This window comes from Miniopterus schreibersii, assembly GCF_964146895.1.
Source record: "Miniopterus schreibersii genome assembly, chromosome: 5".
Taxonomy (NCBI): Eukaryota; Metazoa; Chordata; class Mammalia; order Chiroptera; family Miniopteridae; genus Miniopterus; species Miniopterus schreibersii.
In genome coordinates this window covers 54319296-54340509 of record NC_138106.1, presented here as the reverse complement: position 1 = coordinate 54340509, position 21214 = coordinate 54319296, and the positions used below count along the sequence as shown (strand labels likewise).

At 44.3% G+C, this 21214-nt stretch overlaps 1 protein-coding gene across 19 annotated transcripts in view; it reads right to left on the bottom strand.

Annotated features, from left to right (window-relative positions):
- ZBTB20 (zinc finger and BTB domain containing 20) overlaps nt 1–21214 on the bottom strand; it is a 726721-nt gene that overhangs the window by 39266 nt on the left and 666241 nt on the right. For 11 of the 19 annotated variants that reach the window (XM_081138863.1, XM_081138868.1, XM_081138866.1 and 8 more), the window contains 2 exons: nt 18014–18114; nt 9538–9725 (listed from right to left, as the gene is read on the bottom strand). Coding sequence is in view for 8 of the 19 variants with exons in the window: in XM_081138873.1 (XP_080994999.1) it covers nt 9538–9725; nt 10106–10116 (199 nt within the window). In the remaining 11 variants the exon portion in view is untranslated. Of the gene's footprint in view, nt 1–9537; nt 9726–10105; nt 10270–18013; nt 18115–21214 lie in introns of all 19 variants that reach the window. The other 8 variants (XM_081138873.1, XM_081138860.1, XM_081138874.1 and 5 more) reach the window with 1 other exon arrangement.

The window sequence follows — 21214 nt, the reverse complement described above, 5'->3', positions numbered from 1 at the left end:
CTGGGTTTTATTCTGCTTGGGATTCCTGTAGCACAAAAATATTCGCTACCCTGTTTTTGTGTTACCTGTTATTTCTTTTTAAATCATTAAACTTCTTTATAAAGTAGTTCATAACTGTTACTTTACCATTCATCTTGTTTGCTCCTGAACCCCTTTTTGTGGTGTTTCTGGGCTGTATCTGACTGTTGTCTTGACAGCCACCAGGAAGCTACCAATCTCTGGTGCCTGCAGCTCCCCACACTCTGACCTTCTCCCTCCCTGAAGGTCTCTCTCCACTCACCGGGTTCTCCTCCTTTGTCTCAGACCCTCCATTCGTTTCTTCCTTTGATGGTGCTCATTCTCTTTTTAACCAATCATTGTAAATATTCCCCAACGTTCCAGTTTTCTTTCTTCTGCCATCTTTGAATTTACTGCCACATTCATGGCCTAAAGTATTTAGGCCTCTTGGCCAAAGTTATTTGCTAGCCTTAATTTCAAATCTGCTGCTGCACTCCAGTGCCCTATCTGTGACTCAGTGTTAGCCCTCTCCTGGTATCTCATACTCAGCACTGTATAAAATGAAACTGTATTCTTTTCCTCTAAACACTTGTTTTTCATTTTCTCTTGTTGGTATCTTGGCGTAATCTTTGATGATTTCCTCTCCCACTAAACAGCTCCCAGAGCTGTCCACCCTCATTCACAGTCTGTTGACTCGGGCTCCTTCCCACCCCCCTGTCACCAGCCCCCTTCAGGTTACCAATAGTCCCAACTACCCACCAGGCTCCCAGGGCTCTCTCCTCCCTGCAGTCACTGCCTCCCACATCCACGCACACTCCACAAGCTTGATATTAAATCAGATCTTCCCGCAGCGAAGTCCCAACCCTAGCAACCCCTTCTTCAACCCTTCCACAGATCTGCACCAGAATGCAAAATCCTCACACCTTACTCTAATGCCTCACCTCTCATGAAAGTCCACTCATCATTCAAGAGAGCTCAAATGGAACCTTCTCTGATACACTGAACTGGATGTTACCGTTAACTGGATTATAATGTCTTTTATTAACTTTCTAACTTCTCTCTAAGATAATGGTGATTTGCGGACGTGTACTAAATTTTAAGGTTCCTGGTGGCAGAGTCTGCTGGGTCCCGTCTGTGTCCTGTGCCCTAGAGAACCCCGTGTGGTGCCAGGCACACAGACCCGCTCTGCACCTGCCTGCCAAGTGAGAGAATCGCTGCTCTGGAGCGGCCGGCCATGAGCACGCAGCTTCAACCACCACAGGGCGCTGTTGGTGACTGTATCTTCCCTTCTCCGTGAGACTCTAAGTCTGTGAGTGTAGGGCTCCAGCTTCTAGCGTGGTCCTCCACAGCGAAAGCATTCGGGAAACTGATGGGATGAATAGTCCTGACTCCCTTTTTACTCAGAAAACATCATTCTCTTAGAAGCAGACTCAGTAACAGGCAGTATGGTATGAATCCATACTTAACAGCGTTCTCTTTGGGGTCTTCCACACTGCTGGGAACCTTTTGGGGTGATACTTGCCCTCTTTGGGACTTGGTTTCCACATCTGTATAATAATCGGTTTAGACCAGGTAATCTTGACTCTCTTTCAGTGCTGATAAAAAGTTGTAATTGGTATGCAATCCTTAGAAAGAACAAAGGATGTAGAGGCAGAAAAAAAGCAACAAAGTAAGCTGATGGGGTGATGAGGGGTTGGAGTGTATGGTACCTGGTGTGGGGTGACTGGTGGAAGGATCTCACTTAAAATTTCCTTAAAGCAAGAAATGTCTAGAATCTTCATGCATGTTCTCGATTGATCCTAAATGACCCATTTCTGAGGCAGCAGTACTTGTGATTTTTTAAAGTCAGCTGTGAGAAGCCCCGACAGATACGGAGAAACACTAATTTTCTATAATGAAATTTGCCACAAGTGCAGGAAGCACATATGAAACTGTCACTAGCAGCTGCAGATAAGAATTGAAGATGTGCTCCAGCAAGATATGAGATGACAAGATGAAGACTAGAGCCCTGAAAATCAGCAGCCAGTCTCAACAGTTATATGTGGACAATCGCAAGCCCATTCGTGTGATATCTGGGGGAGCAGCGTGCATGGTGTAACTCGAGGCAATGAGCCATGCGGCAGATCTGCCAAAGGAACTGGGGAGGAGTTCACAAGAGGACAGATTGCTAGAATCTGGGAGACTATGAGTCAGGGACAGAGATCCGGCATGACACTTGCAGGTGACTCTGGGGTTCCAAGAATGAATCTTGCTCAGTAAGAAAAGTTACAAAATTTGTCCATCAGTAAGTTGTCACTAGGTCCCTCATAATACTCTCCTGCATCTACTGACTGCATGGAAAGATGGGCACTTCTTCCTATTAGAAAATAAGTGGGTTTCTTGTTTTATTATTTATTTAGAAAGCAAATGTCTCTAAAATGGACATACAATTCAGCTCAGCTGAATTTTGACGACAGATAACTTTACCTAAATACAAACTGTCCCGTGATTAAAATGAGGCATAACAAGGTCTGAGTACTGTAACCAGGCTATTCTGTTTCTGAGAACACCATGCTGTGTCTGTGCCTCTGTGCTTTTGCTTCTGTTCCTTCTGCCTGGAATGCCACTCCCTCCCTCTTCTACTTGCACACACCTACTGCTTCATGATCTACGTCTAATGTCACCTTCCTTGCGAAGCCCTTCCCACTGCTTCAGCTGCCTGCTCAGGATCTTGGGAGCTTTTTATGTCTCTCGAACACTTTAATATGGCATTTGTATGCCCCCTTTACAGGGTTATAGGCTTAGAAAAGTGTTGGGGACACTGTGAGTTCTTAAAGTGAGGGACAGCATCTTGTTTGTATCATCTTCACCCCCGATCTTAGCTAAAGACTTGGCACAGAAGGGGGATCAGTGACATCTGATGAATGACTAAATGAATGAGTGCAGGAAAGCATGAGGCAAGATCAGGGAGCAGAAATCATGGCATTAAGTGACGGCGGAAGACACCCAGTCAAATAAGCGGGGGGGGGGGGGGCGGCAAGTTTTATACAAAGGGGCAATTTTATAAAAAGAAGCAGACTGTGACAGAAACTTCAAGAAGTATGATTTTTAAAATAAATGTGTCCCTAAATATACTAAGAGCAAACGCTAAGAAATTAAAGCTGACGATGTATAAAGGCTGGACTAAGCACTGAAACCTCTAAACAAGAGGTTATCAAAGGGAATAAAAATAATTCCAAGGAGATTAATGTATCAACTAGCTCAGGGGTGGAAAGGTGACTTTTCTTTTTTTTTTTGGTTAATCCTCACCGGAGAATATTTTTTCCATTGCTTTTTAGAGAGAGTGGAAAGGAGGGAGGGAGGGAAGGGAGAGAGTGAAAAAACAACAACATGGATGTGAGAGAGACACGTCAGTCGGCTGCCTCCTGTACTTGACCTGACGGGGCAGGGATCAAACGTGCAACCTAGGTACATGCCCTGGACCGGGAATCGAACCCTCGACCCTTCAGTGCACAGGCCGATGTTCTAACCATTTAGCCACACCTGCCAGGGCAGAAAGGTGACTTTTTAAAAAGGGAAAGACTACCTTTAAAGAAATGAGTCCCTACTTAATAGGCAAGAGGCTTACTTGGTTAATGAAACAGCAGAAAAACCGTTTAAACGGTTGGCAATGAAAAGGTAAATGCATAGCTCTTTACAGGAAGTAGAATAAAGAGGAAGGCGGGGCATTTTGGAGACACCGAGAGCACTCAGTTATACCAAAGATGCTCTATTTACTGTTTAACTGATGGAATCGATTAGAAGTTAACAGCAAGCCATAGGATAATGGGCGTCTGTGGTTGTTTACTCCATCCCATTTTGGCTCCCTTTCCTCTGCAAATCAGTGTGACCCCAAAATGTTTTCAGGATTGTCCAACTTGTCCTACATTCCATAAATACACTCTTTCAGAGGATGCTGTTTTTTGCCATGTCTCTATTACGGTTCTTCACAGATGGACCATTTTTGTCCTTCCAAAGTCTAAGAATAACTCTTTCAGATATCAAGACGTACAAGAATCCAGTTCAGCTGCTCCTGGGGGATTCCAGTTAGTTTAGTCACATCTGCTGAGATACATGCATTTGAATCCAAATGAAGCTTTTGTTTGATTATACATTTTGAGCATTTATGGAGGTTTTTTTCCGGGGGACAAAATGTTTTTCATTTTTTGGCACTGCAAACAGACATCTCTGGTTATAAACACCGCCTTTCTAGCACCTCCAGCCGAAACCCAATCTTTTCATGTGAACAGGTGCCTCTGGAAGTTTTTGGAAGGTTTTACACTGAATCAGCTTTCTGATTGGAAACTTTCTGAGCACGCAGTCAGATGTGCCAAAGAGGCCTTCAAACGTGCTTGAGCGGTTTTCACTCACGCAGACACTCGTTCACACGTACAGACAGCCCGAGTGAAAGCAAATTGGAGCCCTGTGAAACCGAAGTGTCTTTCTCAGAGGTTAACTACCACATGCAACCAAACTGAGCAAAAAGAAACGTTGACAGGAGAGGTAATGAATAAATAGCAAGAACAGAGGCTCAGGCTCTTTGTGGGCTCGTTCCCCTTAAAGTTTTACCTGAGTTCAAGCTGCACATCCTTTTGGTAAAAGTCTATCTCACTCAGTTTCAAGTAAGTGCTCGAGCATCTGCATTTTTCAACACTGCACCTTGGAGTCCTGCTACCCATTCCTTTTACTCTCAAACTTGCTCAAACGGTGATTTGGAAGCACTTCCTTCTCCAACACAAATAGGTCAAGGAGATTCTAATCTAAAGGAAGAACAAAACACTGCTCTCTAAATTGGGGGTTTTTCAGCAAAACCCGTTTCTTACTTGATTCCCTACAATTTTTCTTTTCCAGTTTGAACAGAAACTGCGAAGTTGTTACAGAGTAAAATAACTTCTTCAGCCTGAAGTCTGAGGAGTTATTACAGAGTAAACTCACTCCCCCACTGGGCATGCCCGGAATTCAGGGGGAAATCTGCTTTCAAGTTGTTCTATGGCCCCGGACCAGATGCTCTCAGGTGGCCAGGAACCTTAGTCTACACCCACTTAGCAGATTTCTGGCTCTCTATCAGGGACTAAGAGGTCTATTTGCAGAAATGAATCATTTCCTTCTAAATATCCCTTCCCCTATTTACATGCTTGCATATCCCTTCCATTTTGTTTTCCCCCTACAGCTTTACTAAGGGAATTAATTATCCAGAAGAACAGGAACATACAGTAAGTACATCTGAGATACAGGATGAGACGCAGTATGTCATCTATTAGGCCTGGCTAAGACCAGCAGCTGATGCTAAATGGGAAGGAACATGCACCAAATGTTTTTTAATCACAAAGTTAGTAATTAATTGCTCTTTAAAATACATTTTATGCTTCTTTCTGTCTGTGTACATGAAATGCACATTTATTACATGCCAAAAATTACAACATTATGGTTTAAATGTGACTGGCACGGAAGTCCGGAAATCAGAGTTAATGTTCCCACAGCAACTTTAATTCTGTCCGTGTGCACATGCAGGGCTGTAATAGCCTCCGTTCCAGGATCATGCATATAGATGGTCGGGGAGGGCGGCTAACGACCCATATCCTCAACTGTAGTTACAGGAAGAAAACAAAGGATATAAGCTGTGCTCCTTTCCACGTATGTGGATAAAAACAATGTCCCTGTGCCCAGTGTTGTGTAATCAGGGATGAAAGAATCTGCTGTGAGGCCGGCACTTAGGGGGACAGTTTCTGTTGCTGTGGGAACCTGAACTTTGCATTTCCTGACTTTGGGGTAATTAAAATGTCAGCCTTAATGTGGCATTAATGGAGTTTGCCATAAAAAATCCTCTTTGTTTTGTTCTCTAAAAAAAAATTGCTTAGAAGTTCAAACTGAACCAAGTGTACTAAAAATTTTAATCTCGGGGACTTGGACGGCTGAAGCAAACGGTTGGGGTGGGGGGAGGCCAGCGAAGGTGGATGGCAGGAGAGAGAGAGGGACGAGCCCAGCAGTCTCCTCGCCAGTGCTCAGCCCCAGCAGAGTCATGCTACCTACAGAGCTAAAGTTAAACCCACCCACACAACAGTTTGGTAATGTGTAAAGGTTAAATTAAAAATAAATAAAAACTGTTAACGCGTAAGTGCATCTTGGCAAGGACACGCAAAAATAAGACAGTCTGATGAGACTGGTGCAAAACATGGAAGGTAAGTAACCACGGATGTCGGCTCCCAACGAAAGAAAGACAACGGGATTGGCAAGTCTACAGCCAAAGGCAGGGAGGACTGCCCAAGGGGAAGAGGCGCTCCTCCATTCCCTGCAAGGGAAGGCTTATTCTGGGGGAACTGATATGGGAGAAATCTGCAAGTAGAAGGTCAGGTTGCCTCTGTCACGGGTACGTGGCTGTGATGGGCAATAGCACGAGGTGAGCCTCATCTGCTCTCCTGAGTGGCTTAGTCCTGCTTCAGCATCTGAGGGGACAGCCTGGCTCAGCTCACCCTCAGCCTGTCCAGTGGGGAACTGTCCTGTCAGACACCTCGGGGCTTTGTACCCATTTCAGAACTCATCCCAATGCCTTCCACTGGCATCATCTGAGTCTGTTTGAGGTGACAAGCTAGGAGGTCGTGGGGGAATATTACTAAAAGAAACTGATAGTGTGTGAGCTGCAAAGCAGCACACATCTCTGTAGTGATATCAACCTCATCATCTCACAAAGGAAAGCACTCCTCAACCATAATCCTTCTTGGTTTGAACACTGCTGGGATCTGTGGCTGAATGTGAAGTGGACCCGCAGGTTAAATAGTCAATTGGGAACTCAAGGGGTCTGACTTATCCTCTTTGCTCTATGATTTGGCCTGTCCCCTTCAGAGGCAACAACACTGTGGCTCACCCACCCTTACCAGTTCATATTCAGAGCTGACTTTTCTTCTGTCGGGACATTTATATGTCGTGTTTTATAACCCACTCACCAAAATGAGTAGTTGCACATTTTCAAGATGCCCGTTTACAGCCTGGAATGCCATCTCTGGGCTTGGAATAGAGAATGCGGGCTGCCACAGCGAGAGCAAGGTCACAGACGTCCCTCAGTATCTGAATGCGCTAACTACTGAGAAAGTCATTCATCTACTTGTCAGTTTTCTCATCTGTAAACTGGGAAGAATTATACTGACTGACAGGAAATGGGCATTAAGGCATGATTAAGAATAATTTTGCTAAACACAGGACAAATGAAAAGGTGCTGTAAAAATTCAGGCACTTGTGAGAGCCTTGAAGACAACACCCTGGTGGAAGGTTTCTGAAGGGAAAGAGACTAACAAGTCATGGGCACTGTTTTTAAATGCTCCAAATCTGTTAGTTCTAAATAGGAACTGAATATGTTACCTTAAAGAAATTAGGCTTTTAAATTAATCTATGGTAAGAATGACATTTGAAAGTAAAAAAGAAAAGAAAAAAAATCCTCTTGAATGCAAGAAGAGCATCCAAAAAATTTAACAGCTTAAAATAAACCTCTTTCCTATCTTCTCTTAAGCAGTCTCCAAATGGCCATATTTCTGTGAATCTTTCCTAAAAACAATTCTCTTTTAAGTGTAAGCTCAAATCAGGACAAACCACAATCAGAATATACTTGGAGAAGAGTACAATCAATTTAAACAACAGGTTGGAGCAGAGAAGACTTTCACCTCTTAATGGCAAAATCAAAATGACTTTTGAAACAGCTGGAGATTAGGTTTCCCCTCTCTATCTGGACACCCTGCTGCCTGGCTTCATCACTGAGGAGCGGCGGCACCGTGCTTATATAGTTCCTTGCACATGTTCCATGCTAACGCCAAGGCCTGGTTAGAGGATGCTTATGGTAAAGTACAATCAAGGAAGCCCAGTGCTTCTTCTAGTCAGAAAAACACTTTGCTGCAACAGGGGATTTCTGGGCTAAGGCCATTCTATGTAATCTTCCCCATAAGGTGTGGCAGAAAGCCAGGCGGTGAAGGTCTGCATGCAGGGGCTCCAGGCCCATCTCCACAGGAACAGGCTACTTTCCTGGTAGGAAGGGACAGTGTGCACATGTCTACGGGCACCACGCCACGCTGTTTTCCAATTCTTTCTGTAATTACTATTTGAGCTGGAGACTGCCAGGCAAGAAAGGCCAAGGATGTTCCTATGACAATGGCCCGCAGAACACAGTCCCTGCTCTGACCCCCCAGGTTTCTCCAGAAAAGTAGCAACTTTGTACAAATTACACAAACTGTAGAGATTTGGATCTCCCTATTCTTGTTTCATTTTCTAGGGTCAGCTGGAATGTGGTCTCAGCCCAACCATGAACAGAGCAATCTTCCTTCACCCCAACCCCAACCCTTGGGTCTTGTTCCTCTATCTAGACTATTATGATGAATTGAGGAGGGAATGCAATCTCCCAGACTCATTCACCTCTTTCCCTCTTTGTAGAGTTTTACATTTGTTTTGCCAGAATAACAACACTAGGAAATTTAGAACCTCATTTCCTAATTAATAATTTTTGTCTTTGTGAACAGAATAAATGGAGTCCTTTTTTTTTTTTACATAAAAGTTTTCTTGGTCAGTCTATAGAAGAATATGCCAGCTCTTTACCTGTTACCAGATTTCCTTTACGGAGATGAATTCAGAATAGTTGTTGGGTATCTCAAGACTAAAAGGAATATTCTTTCAGATTGGACCCCAAACTTTTCCCATTCTTTTCCTTTGTTATCACATGTATTTCTTTCTCTCTGAAGTACTGGGTTACGTTTCAGAAAGAGAAAAAGAATCTCCTAAGTGTGATTTATCAACTTCCTTAAAATAGAATTTAAAGAAGTGACTCCCAGATTAGTGGGAAGACAGCAAAAATAAACAGCAATGAAATGATTTCAATAGCGACGATCTCATTAAGCTGCCCATTTCCAAATTTAGCCCGTAGGCAGTTTTTTTAATTAAAAAATATTTTTAACCTGAGTTCTTATTGGCTACGTGAAGTCTGGGTGGCTTCTGAATTCTTGGAAGCCATTCTCTGTTCTTCTGTAAATTTATGCTATCCTTTAACCACTTCAAAATAAATTAAAAACTGGAAAGACAGAAATTCAGCCAAGCTACATGAGACTCCAACAACTAATGCAAAGCTGATCTGTGTTATGTAATTTCAAAACTGGATGCTTCCTAGCATCTAACTGGCCTTATGAGGTCCATATTTGGCTGCTCAATTAAGTCACGGTGGAAGAGCCGTTATTCTGATCATGGGGGCAAAAGAAGGGTTAGAAAGCAGCAATGCAACTTCCCAGATTCTTCTTCTGAGTTAATGTTACGAATGGGAATGTGGTTTTTGTGTCATTAATCAGCCTTTTGAGGCCACGTGCCTGGTCACCTGGTTTTAACACTCCAGCTTTGAAAAGAGAGATGTTGGCTGAATCAAAATGGTGGTGAGTTACTTTTGGCTACTTCAGAAGACAATGGAAACGGCCCGCTCTGGAGGCCAGCAGGCCCGAAGCCGGGGGGAAGCCTGCTCCACGCGGCGCGAAGGCACCGTCACCTCGCTGGTGTACTCACAATCAGATGACCCGGTGTGAGCGTGAGAGTTTGTCAGTGAATGTGTTGAGTGGATGAGGGCTGGGTCTGGAGACAAAACAGCTTCGAAGTTCAGGCAGGGAAGGCCCGGCTTGGCTCTGGGTCCGCCCGGCTGAGTAATCTCATTCTCCTCAGATGCCTTCTGGTTTTCAGCTGTCTTGGGTTTCTTCCTGAAAATAAACAAAGGGCCCTTTGAAGGAACTGACTGCATATTTGGGAAAAGGCATTTTTAGAATCTGTTAAAGATAACTTGATTTTTTTTTTTCTGAGGGGGGATGGGAGGGAGTCCAGTATGTCCCTTGTTTTAAAACAAGCTGATTCTTGTTTTTTTTTTTCCTTTCCCTCCAGTAATGGCCTAACTGGGAACACATGAAAGCATATGGGCCAAGCAAACAGCACCACATTTGGACTCTGTTGGCTGTATAAAAAGACCCTGTCCCAGAACTTTAGACAGCTTGAGCTACGTATGGCTGACATTATCCAAGAAAGCATCCTTTTTCCCCCCTTAAGAGTTTTAACATGGTCTGGAAAAATACTAGTTGAGGTTTACCGTTCTAGCATTTGTCAGGAAGCTTAGAGACAGGACCCGTGGAGTAATGGGAGGAGCACTGGACTGGGAGTCAGGAGACTTGAGCTATGGTACTAGCTGTGCCTCTAACTTGCTGTGTGGCCTTGGGCACCTCACTTCACCTCTCTGGGCTTCAGTTTCCTCATCTGTAAAATAAAGGGCTTGGATTAGAAGGCCTTAAAGGTTCCTTCCAGCTTTAATTTCTGTTCATGGAACACATTATGAACACTCAACTTTCTTGCAGTTTTATTAGATTTTGTTTTTGATCAACACATAATTTCCAATCACCAGTAGGTAGAGGGAAGGTGTCACATAGAGATCCTCTATTCCAAACTCATTACTCATCCAAAGCTTAAGATTTCCTTTGTTGTTTTGATTTAGTGCGTGACTCTCTCAAAAAAAATTTATTGATTTCAGAGAAGGGGAGGAGAGAGAGAGAGAGAGACCGATTTGTTGTTCCACTTATTTATGCATTCACTGGTTGATTCTTGTATGTGCCCTGAGGATTGAACCTGCAAACTTGGCATACTGGGATGACATTCCAACCAGCTGAGCAACCTGGCCAGGGCTTTGTGACTCTTGAGTAGAGGAGTATGACTATGTGTCTGCGATGTGATGAAAAGATAGGCAAAGGGAATCAGAAAGTAATTATTACTATTGTTATTTGGGGTCAAGAATAGGAAGTAAAAGAGCTCAGCTATTGGTCAGGTCCAGTCTTCTCTCCCTTGGACAATACAACTGATATAAATGAATAAATCCTTAGCTTAGACACACGTGCCCGAAGCCTCAGCTGAACTGGATTCTTAATCATACTCTGAAGATTCTTCCCAATTTCCTTGGCTCTGTGACCTTTACTATCATTATACGCACAGTGACCAGAGAAAGTGCTTTATTTTATTTTTTGTTAGAGGATTACGTGTGGGAGACTTTGCCGTAAGTAGATCTGTTTCCATGTTTAGTAATCTGTTTCCATGCCTTCCTTATTTCTATAAGCATGGCGATGGGCTTGTTACTCTGAACACTTTCTATTGGGATTGTTGTTCGGGGTAGTTAAATCTGTCCTCACAGAATGTGGCGTTATAATTAGCATGCCGTGTTTCCGGTCCAATAGGTTATGAAATAAACTCTGCTTTTTCAGAAGGCAGGAGGCAGAGATGGCAGGTAAAGATGAAAAGAGAGGGAAAGCTTTTAAATGGAGGAAGCCAATATAAAAGAAGAAACAAACTGTAATGCTTTACCTACTGTTTGTTGAGCAGGTGACTGTGGAGCTAACCCCCAAATTCTGAGTGTCTACATGGACCTGTAAAGACCTGGTGTCTGGTTTTCAGTTTATTGAGGTCCCCAAGATAAAAATTTCTGGGGCTCAACTCCTTCCCCCCCCACCCTATGAAAACCAGCGCCTCCTCTAAGGTCCTTATTTCTATCACTGTAGTCTGTCACCAGGCTGGAAACCTCAGGGCTACACACCTTCCTCTGCCTTAACGTCAATTCATCAAGTCCCGACAGTTCTGCTTCCTTTATATTTTTCGCATCCATTTTCCTTTCCATTCCATTGCAATCACCTGAACACTTTATTTGGACCGTTGTTGACTTTCTGGCTCTCCATGCACCTTCACTCCTAGTCCCACCTCTTTGCACGCACTAACTCCGAGGCGACCACGTTGGCCCTCAGGTGAGCTCCGCATCTGTTCTAGCTTAGCTTGCATGCCCTGCTTGCTGGCCACCCTGAACTCTCAAATTTCGTGAATATTTCCAGGACATCCTGGGGAATCTTCCATTCTTGCTCAAGTTATTTCTCTTGCTTTGAATGCCCTTTTTTCAACTCCATCTTATAACTGTCTTGATTTCTCTCTGCCAGATAGGACTTCTCTCTCTCAAATTCTCCTCCCTCCCATCTTTCTCTGAAACCCCAAAACACTTTTTCCTTCTTTTCTTTTACTTGCTAAATTTTGTTTCAATGCTGGCTATTTACGTGCTTATCCCTCCTCTAGGACACTAAACTCTCTGAGGGTAAGGAAATGTCCTTGTAATTTTTGAATTCCCTGTGTCCATGCACTCTCCCCTTTCCCTCCCCTCCCACCATTCATTTATTCACGTATTCATTTTCCAAATACTTGTTATGTGGCTCTGGTGTGCGGACAGTAAAACAAGCCCGGCTTCTGCCGTCTAGTGTATTCAGCTACGCCAAACAGCTTAGACATAACTGTCCTTCAATATATGCTTGTTGACAGAATGGCATGGAGCAGAAATTAAAGTATATTTTGAGGATAGTCATAGTCTGAATCCCAATTAAGTTTGCTACTTTTTATGCAGCCGTGAAACCTACCTTGAGTGGCCACTTTTACTTTGAATCCACGAAGGGCACTTGGTAAGAGCAGGGGCATTTTGCTCACTAAAGTCAGGCTGATCCTCATGATTCATTTACATACAGGGATGGGACACTAATGACACATATCACTTAACAGAAAAAAAGTACTTATCTCTGCTGCTCTTAGACATACCCAGGCTAGTTTCAGATGTGCGCCATAGGAAATTAAGGAAGCCCTCTCTCAAACATGAGCGCATGGCCAACATCGCTCTTTTATTTTTACAATGGCACAAACTGTATTGTTCTTTACACAAATGCCCTTGCTTCCTCCCCTAGATTTGATCCTGCGTCCTACATGACCTCTTGCACCACACCCTCCTGCTTGTTAGCTCAGGGGTCACCTTTGGGAACATTCACAGCACAGAGGCATTGGAGACACCTCTAAGAACAGGAAATGCTGACAACTCAACCTTAATTGGTTTGTACCCCCACTTGTCCAATATCACTTTATTTGTCCTTATGTCACTGGGCTGTTTCCCAGCTGCACATATACAGAGAGTCACTCAGTGTTCTTAGAAGCAATTAATTCCCTATCTCACCTTCTCTTTTAGTCCTTTGGACTTCTTTTTCCAGAGTTGAGAAAACGTATAGCCTCAGTCTACGTCTAAAAAGGTACAGCCTCAGTCTCTGTCTACAAGGCACAGATGGGTTATTTGTGACCCCGTTTTTGCAGTTTATAGTTTGTTAAGGAAGAAAGAGCAAGTCCTATAGTAATTAACTGAAAATACCTTCTTTGGTTGTGTAAACAGAATTACACAAAAATGGCACATCTGAGGACCAGTCCCTCCGAGCCTCCGTGGCTGTGCATTGCTCCCTGGGGCCTTTAGAGGGCAGCAGCACACTGGCTGACTCCAGGCAGCATTTCCGAGGCAATCTCCCCACCAGACCAGAACCTTCTTCCTGGTCACCATGCCAAAGGTTGGTTTGCCAAGCTCTGGCCGCTCAGCCTCTTTCTTTCTTTTCAGTCTGTGTTCTCTCTCTCTCTCTCTCTTTCTCTCTCTCTCTTTTTCTCTCCCCACCCCCACTCCCCTTCCCTCCCTCCTTCCCTCTCAGTGTCAAAATTATACACTCTGATGAAGTCGCCCCTCAACCGGAAAATGAAAGCTCCAATGAAAGTTAGACAAGCCAACAACAACAAAGGAAGAAACTGGGAGAAAGGGGAAAGGGGGCTGGTGAGGGGGAAGGATTTAAGAACAAGAAAAGGGCAGATGTTTCGTAAATATATGCAAAGCAAAACTGGGTGTACCCTGAGCACTTCCACCGAGAAACAGACCAATCATTGTGCACTTCCTCCTGCCACACTGGCGGGAGCTCTGCATTCAAAATGGAAAAAAAAAAAGTGTGGCCACAGGCACCTGCCTTTCAACGGTTAGTTCTGACATTCTGACCGAGTGTCTCCCAATTGTCCAACGAGAACAAAACCATTTTCATCTCCCCACTGCAGACATTTCTGTTACGAGAAAGAGACTGCTTCAAGAGCTGGGAAGGCGTTTTAAGGTGACTGGCAGCTGGGTCAGCCAGCGGGACCTTCTGGTTTTTAACTCTCATTGTGCTGGCCCTGGCAACAAGTCTTGGGCTGAAACATAGCAGTGAGAGAGGCTGTGGGTGATGTTGGCTCTTTCCTTCCTAGACCATATTGTACGTGGAAAGAAATATGCATTAAAACACATTGATGAGATGTAGGTATCATGCATGGGAAATGCATGGAAATTAACCAGATCGGTGGCATTTGATGATACATTTCGCACGTCTTTGCACATACTGCACACGTACAGTGATGGTCGTGCTTTCTGCAACATATGGAAAATAAATATTTTATCTGTGTGAGCTCTTATCAGTCTCCAGGGTGTGTGGAGAGGAGAGTGCTCTCTTCTATCTCCCTCTCCCAATTTTCTCTCCTCGCTGGCTCCCCCACTCTCCGGCACATTAGCATGCCTTCCACTCATCAGTCTGCTTGGAGAGGAAAGAATTAGTGAGAACCTCCTTCTGATGAATAATTACTCAGTCATTAGATCATGATAATTTAGGCCAATGATCCCCCCACCCCCAATCTTTTTGAACTGGTAACCATTTCTTTACTCTCCTTCCCAACAGTACATTGGGGATGGGAGCAAAGGGCAGGTGGTTAATAAACCACCCCAACGAGGGCTGGTGGCAGGAGTGAGTTCCACCATCTAGTAGCTGTGTGCTCTAGACAGACCACTCTGCTTCTCTGGGCCTCAGTTTCCTCATCTGTAAAGTAGAAATAGTAATACCTGCCTTCAAGGGCTGATGTGAGAATTAAATGAGATAATTCATTCATGTGACTGGCATAGTCCTGGCACATGGTCAGTGCCCGATGATGGTAGCTCCTTTCACAGAGAGCATAATTTCTGTGGTTTCTGTCAGTTCAGCTATAACTGGGCACTTCCTTTATCTTAGTAATCTTTTTTAATATCTGGATTTGGGCAGAGGCAAACAGACTGTAATTGGAGCAAAGATGGAAAGAATGCTGGGACAAGCAATCTCGTCTTGAGCACTTTGATCTGACTGTATTACCCTCCTGACACCTTCTTTCTGTTCAAGTTTGTCACTGCTGCTGCTACACCAAGAGCTCCTACACTTGGCCTGCAGAAGCCCATCAAACCTGAGCACGACTGTCTATTCATGAAATCCAACCTCAGGAGCTCTCTCTTATCATGAGTTCTTACAATTTATTCTTTCACTACTTGGTCTAATGTTCTCAGATCAATTTAAGATGTTTTTGTGATTAAAACATTTTTACTCTCCCAATTTTTTTTACATTTTTGGCAAGGCTGAGTTATAATGTTTTTCAGTGTGTATCTCCCCCACTGTATCAGTCAGGGTCCTGGCAAGAAACAGATGGCACACTCAAAGGTCTTAGCTGAAGAGTGTCTAATGAAAGGACTGTATACTGAGGTTTAGGTGAGGTTAAGGGGCCCTCAGGGGATGGTGCAGCATCAGGGACTAGCAGCAGTGGAAAGCTGTTAAATCTCAGCTTTGAACTGTTAAACCAAAGGAGCAAGGGAAGGCATGGTGTTTTCTAAGTCAAGTCTGAACTGGAGTTGGGAAGGGGGCTGGAATAATAGATGCTGTGACCTCACTCTCCTCCCACTCTCACATCTCTTGCTGTCGTCTCCTTTAGGCCAGAGTCAAAGGGAAGCCAGAGGAGAAGACAGCTGGGCAACGGAGTCCAGACAGGTCAGCCTCCTGGGCCACAAATCAGGGCAGAGAATGTTCCTGGGGTTTTGTGTGTGTCTGTTGGGGGTGGTAGGAGACTAATAGGAATGTCTATTCTTTCTCTCTCCGTTTCTTCACCCTTTTCCTCTCAAGTTTACTTTTTGGAAGGAAAGACACAGCAAAATAAAATGAAATCAGTTCTCTTTTAGCATCCACATACCTATTTTGTCTACTTGTCATTTATGGAGAAGAAAACCAAATGTAAGCTCCATGAGAGCAGCTGTTTTTGTTTGTTTGCTGCCATAACTCTAGTGGCTAGAAGAGTGCCTGGCACATAGTAGATGTCCAGTAAATTTTAGTTGACCGAGTAAACACACCTCTGCTATGCCAGACACCACATGTACATTCTCTCATTTAATTTTCACAACAGTCCAGGTAAGTGGGCAGGGCCACTGGGCACGGTTGTCCAGGTGGTGTGGGAGTGGGTAGATTTTAAATCTAACACTCGCCCCCTTCCTATAGACCTCTAAGCCTTGAGACCTGGCCAAGGGCATTGTCAACCCACAGAAAGGGACAAAGTTTTATAATCAGTCCATATTTTTATGCTTCAATCACCTTATTGCTTTTTGTACCTAGCAAGTATTTTAAGTTTTATTATTACTTCTCTTTCATATATGAGGGAGCTTAGTTTCTGAAAAGCAGAGGCTGTGAGGATTAGACCCAATCTGTCCATTCTCTAGGCCCTGTGAAATGTGAAAGCAGGCACTGGCTTTCAGCTCAAGTGAAATACTTCCAGTGGCAGAACCAGATGCTCACTTGGGGGCTGCCAGTGATTTTCAGGAAAACTCAGGTCCATATTTCTGGGTCTGGGTTCTCAGCAGCACAGGAAGGTGGGTGTGGTGGACTCTTTCCTCTCCCAAAGGATACAGAAACCTTGAAACCTGTCTGCACCCTAGTACAGCTGTGCCATCTGCACCAGTACAGTTAGTCTGTGATGAAGAAATATTCGAAAATCACCCAGATGTGGGAATTCTAAGGCCTTTGAACTTAAGGATGAATGAAGGTGTTCACACAAGTACGTTCCTTGCACAGGTATGAAATGAAGAAATTCTGCTTGATCTCATGTCATGTCTTCAGTCCCCAGTCACCTGACCCCACTGTACTGTAGAGCCTGTGACAGTTCCTGTCTCCATTCCGGCAGGTCGGCCTGCCTGTCACCTACACATCCACTACCATCCATTACAATTCAGGTGGCAAAGCACTTAAGATAAAAAGCAACACGAAACAAAACAAAAACTCTGGCTTTATCCCTTTGGGTTTGACTTTTGCCAGAATAGTTAAAGACATAGAAAATATAAATGTGAAGGTCCTACCTGAAGCCTAAGATGGGTGTTAGCCTCCCAGGTTTAACATTTTCTAGTAACAGAGATGTCTGGAAATATACTATCCCATTACCTACCTCTTATCAAATAGGAAAACTTATGAATACGACACAAAGAATGAGCTTTTGTTTTAAAATGTGTAATTAAGTTATTTTGCATGCATAGCCTCTAAATAACTTAAATTCCTGGCTTTTCTAGTAAAAAACACACACACCAAAAAACCCTAAATATTCATTTGCCACTTTTAGCAATGATTAATGAATACGTGATCTCAATCTTTCACCAGTGTCTTCCTATAGGCATCCCAGCTCCTACCCCAACTTATTTCTGCACCTTGACTTGCAAAGGTGTACTTCTGCAAAAATGCCTGTTAGGGAGGGAACTAAACCAGACACACAGAGCTAGGCGTTCAGAGGCAGAGCTGAGCTGGATACGGTGGCTGAGAGATGTGGCTGAAGGAGCCCAGAGCCCCACAGGGCTGGTGTTGGTCCCCTAGAGCAGCAAGGAGGCAACAGCACAGGCACAGAGATGCAGCTCAGACAACAGGCAGAAATGGGAGAGGAAAGCAGGCTCCCCGATTTGACCGGGGCGGCATGAAATGACAAGCTCCGGTGAGGTTCAGCAGAGTGGCACAGTGGGGTGATGAGAGGCGAGCAAGCTGGGCAGGAGCTGCCCCTGCTCAGGCAGAGGCGCAGGTGAGCAAGAGGAACAGCGCCTGGGCACGCACGGTGCGCTCCGGCCCAGCCCCGCGCAGCCACCTGGAGGGCAGAGTGTGCAGCGGCTGGAAACTGAGAACCTCTGCGGGCACCTCAGGGCTGCGTCTGATTACCTCGCTGCATCCAACAGATGAAGCCATCTAAAATTTCTTCTGCTTTTACAATTGTGCGGTTGTGTGTGTTTTTTTTTTTAATTAAACAAAGTGAACTAAGAGGACTTTCTTTGGAAGCATAATATACTCACAGTAGTTTCCAAATAAATGGTGTCACTCTTCAGGTAAATCACTCCAAGGCTTGGGCCTAGTGCAGATGTTCATTGGGGCAGGATACAGAGAGCGGCTGCATCTAGAAAACAAACAAAAATCAGGCTGTTAAATAAAGAGGTGACTGAGATTATTTGTTCTGATAGACTCAGAACAGTGGGACTTGGCCGAGAGGCTGGGTGTGCAAGTCTGCACCAGAGGCCGACAAGTCAGGGAAGGGGTCTGGAGAGGACGTTGTCCAGCCTCGGTTTTCAGTGTTTCTACCTGACGGCCTGTCTGGTCCCATAGCATCAGTAGCACCCTGGCAGTGCAGATGGAACTGATTTGTGGTTCTGAGTTGGAAGCCGAGGTGGAGGGTAAGGTGGGGGAAGAAGGGACAGTGTCCTCAACTTTGCCATAGCTGACTCTTCCTCCAGTGTTCTGATTCCACTGCAGTTTCTCCCTCTTTAGTGCTCAGCTCTTACTTACTTTCAAGATGCCCACTGACCTGGCCACGTTACTGAGCTCTTACCTTCTCTACACCCTGCACAACAAAGCCTCCATTTCCTCTAACCTGTGGGGTTCAGCCTTAGGGGCTACAGCACTGACTACCACCTGTCTCAGAGCCTCGTGCTCAGAGGCCTTTTCCCAGGCCTTCCATCTTTGGCCACATTGGGCTTAAGTGATTCCTGAAACTCTCATCCCTTCTCATGGGGACCCTGCATTATTCTGACTTCCCTCCTACCTTCAGTTCTCCCTTCTGCCTCCCTTACTGGCTGGTCTTCTTTCTCCTGTTCCTAAATTTAGATATCCCTCAAGATTCTCTTCTTAGGCTTTGCCTCTACCCACCCTCCACGACCTCAACAATCACTTCTCCATAGAGAACACCCACATTGTTACCTTTGGTGTCTGCTTGTCTACAGAGCTCCAGACCAACCCTCTAAATAACTGCTGGTAATGGGCCCATTCATTCATTCATTCACTCAGTGTTTACACAGGCACTTGGAAAAGATGAATACACCATCATATAGTGCACAGGCATCTTGAATTCAGAAACTTTTAAACAGAACTTACTGCCTCTCCCTCAAAACATGTTCCTTCTGCAGCCTTCCCGTTCCCTGCCATTGGTACCATCTTCACCCAGTTACCTGGGCTTACAGCTGAGGAGTCATCTTTAACTCCTCCTTTTCTTTTGCCCCCCAAATCTAATCAGCTGCCAAGTTCTGTGGTTTTTACTCAGGCTATGCTTCCTGAATCAATACTTGCTTTCTATCACAACACTGATTTATCCGTTTACCGCCTGTTACGAGGATTTCTGTGAGAGCCCCTAACTGCCTTCACTTCCTCTAGATTCTCTTTACCATTGGCCCATCCTTCATAATCAATACTGCATTCATTTTTCTAAAGTACTATTCTCAACATAGCACTTCTTGGCTCTTTTGCTTACTTCTCAGTTTGGCATTCAAAGCGCCTGTAACATAGCCCCAACCTAATTTCCTATCCTTATCTCTGCAGTCCATTCTCCATCTCTGCAAAGTCCCACCCTTCCCCACCACGTGCATGGTGCTGCCTCCCTTTCCCAATGTCTACATATAGCTTCTTCAAGGGCCATCCAAATGCTGCTTCATTTATGCAGCATTTCCCAAAGGAAGGTGCCCTTCTTGAATCCTGAAGCACTTTTGCACTAAGTGCTTTGCATCTTCTATGGACTCTGATAATTATTTGTGTAGTTTATCTCCCCCCATAGGTGCCTTGAAGGCAGAGACAATTTTGACTTTGTATACCCTGTAGTATGCAATGCCCTGCACACAGGTTTGCGCTCAGCTGATGTCTGCTGAACCATATTTAAAAGGAAAAAAAAGATTCTTGCTTAGAGTCAAGGGAAACTGAGACTGAACTGGAAAGACCATAAAGCTCATCTACTCCAACCCCTCGTTTTTCAGATGAGATTAAAGGCACTGACTTGCTCAACGCCACATCCTTGTGACTGGCTGAGCAATGATAATTGATATAAAAACTCACAAATCTCTAACTATCTCTCAGTGCTTGCTCAGCACCAATAGGGCCCAGCAGACCATCAGCATTGACTAGACAAGAGAGAGCGAGGGGCTGGGAATACATCGCCTGCAAGAATATACGAGGTTCCAAAAAATAAGGAATTTTGTTTCACTTAATTCACTTCAATAAATGGAACACATAAATGTCTTTTTATAGTTAAATGATGTTTTAAAAATGAGGTGGATTTAAAGAACAAGGGAGCAAACCTTTCTAACATTACCAGCAGAAATAGTTATGACAATATTGTAAATACCACTGGGTAGTGATAAACTCAGGGTGAAAACCAGAATGAAGGAATTTCTCACGCTTTGCAAAAGCAGCGGGTTCAGCCACAGTTCTTGGTGGGAGCATGCCGCAGTAATTCATGACCTTATAGAAACACAGGCTACCAGCAGTTTTGCTATTAAGCCCCCTCAACACTTTTCAACCTCGCTTTGCCTGGTATTTATAACCTTAAATTTTTACTTACTTTTCTCCCACCAGATCACTAATTTACTTGTAGAAATATATGGATGACTGCTCCCAAGTCTATCTAATTTCCTTCCCTTGTTCTCTTCTTGTGGTAGAAGAAACATTGTTTAATCTCACCTCTATCCTCAAACAGAATCATTTTCTCTCACCCAAAGATGAGAATCTGAACCAAATATGCCGTGGGGGATAAGAGTGTTTACCCAGGTTAGGAAAACAGACTTTTCCAGGAGATCTCAGCAGCTTTTCTTTGGCCACAAAAACTCAGCCTTTCAACGGCAGCCTTCAGTAGCACAAAACTTCCCCTGACTCCCAGGTGAGCCCTCGACTCACTGGTACTCACCAGAAGAAAAACTTGGTACCATTAATTATACTCTTTTCAGCCAGTATGGTGGAGCCACGCTATGCCCTGAAATGTCCATTAACTCTCAACACCCCAGAAGCCACATAAACAGTAAACGAGGCTCAAGAGCTCTTCATGGTTCTGACTAGACCATCACACGCTGGACAGGTTATCAACACTTCACCAGACAGAGCAGCGGCGCCCCTTCTCCCCCGGGCAGCTACATTACAACGATAAAGGAAAGCACAGATCGATATGTCTAGTTCGCTGCAGTGAAACACTGCCTGGCCACCTACACATCCACTGTGTAATTAGATGAGTGTACATTTTAAAT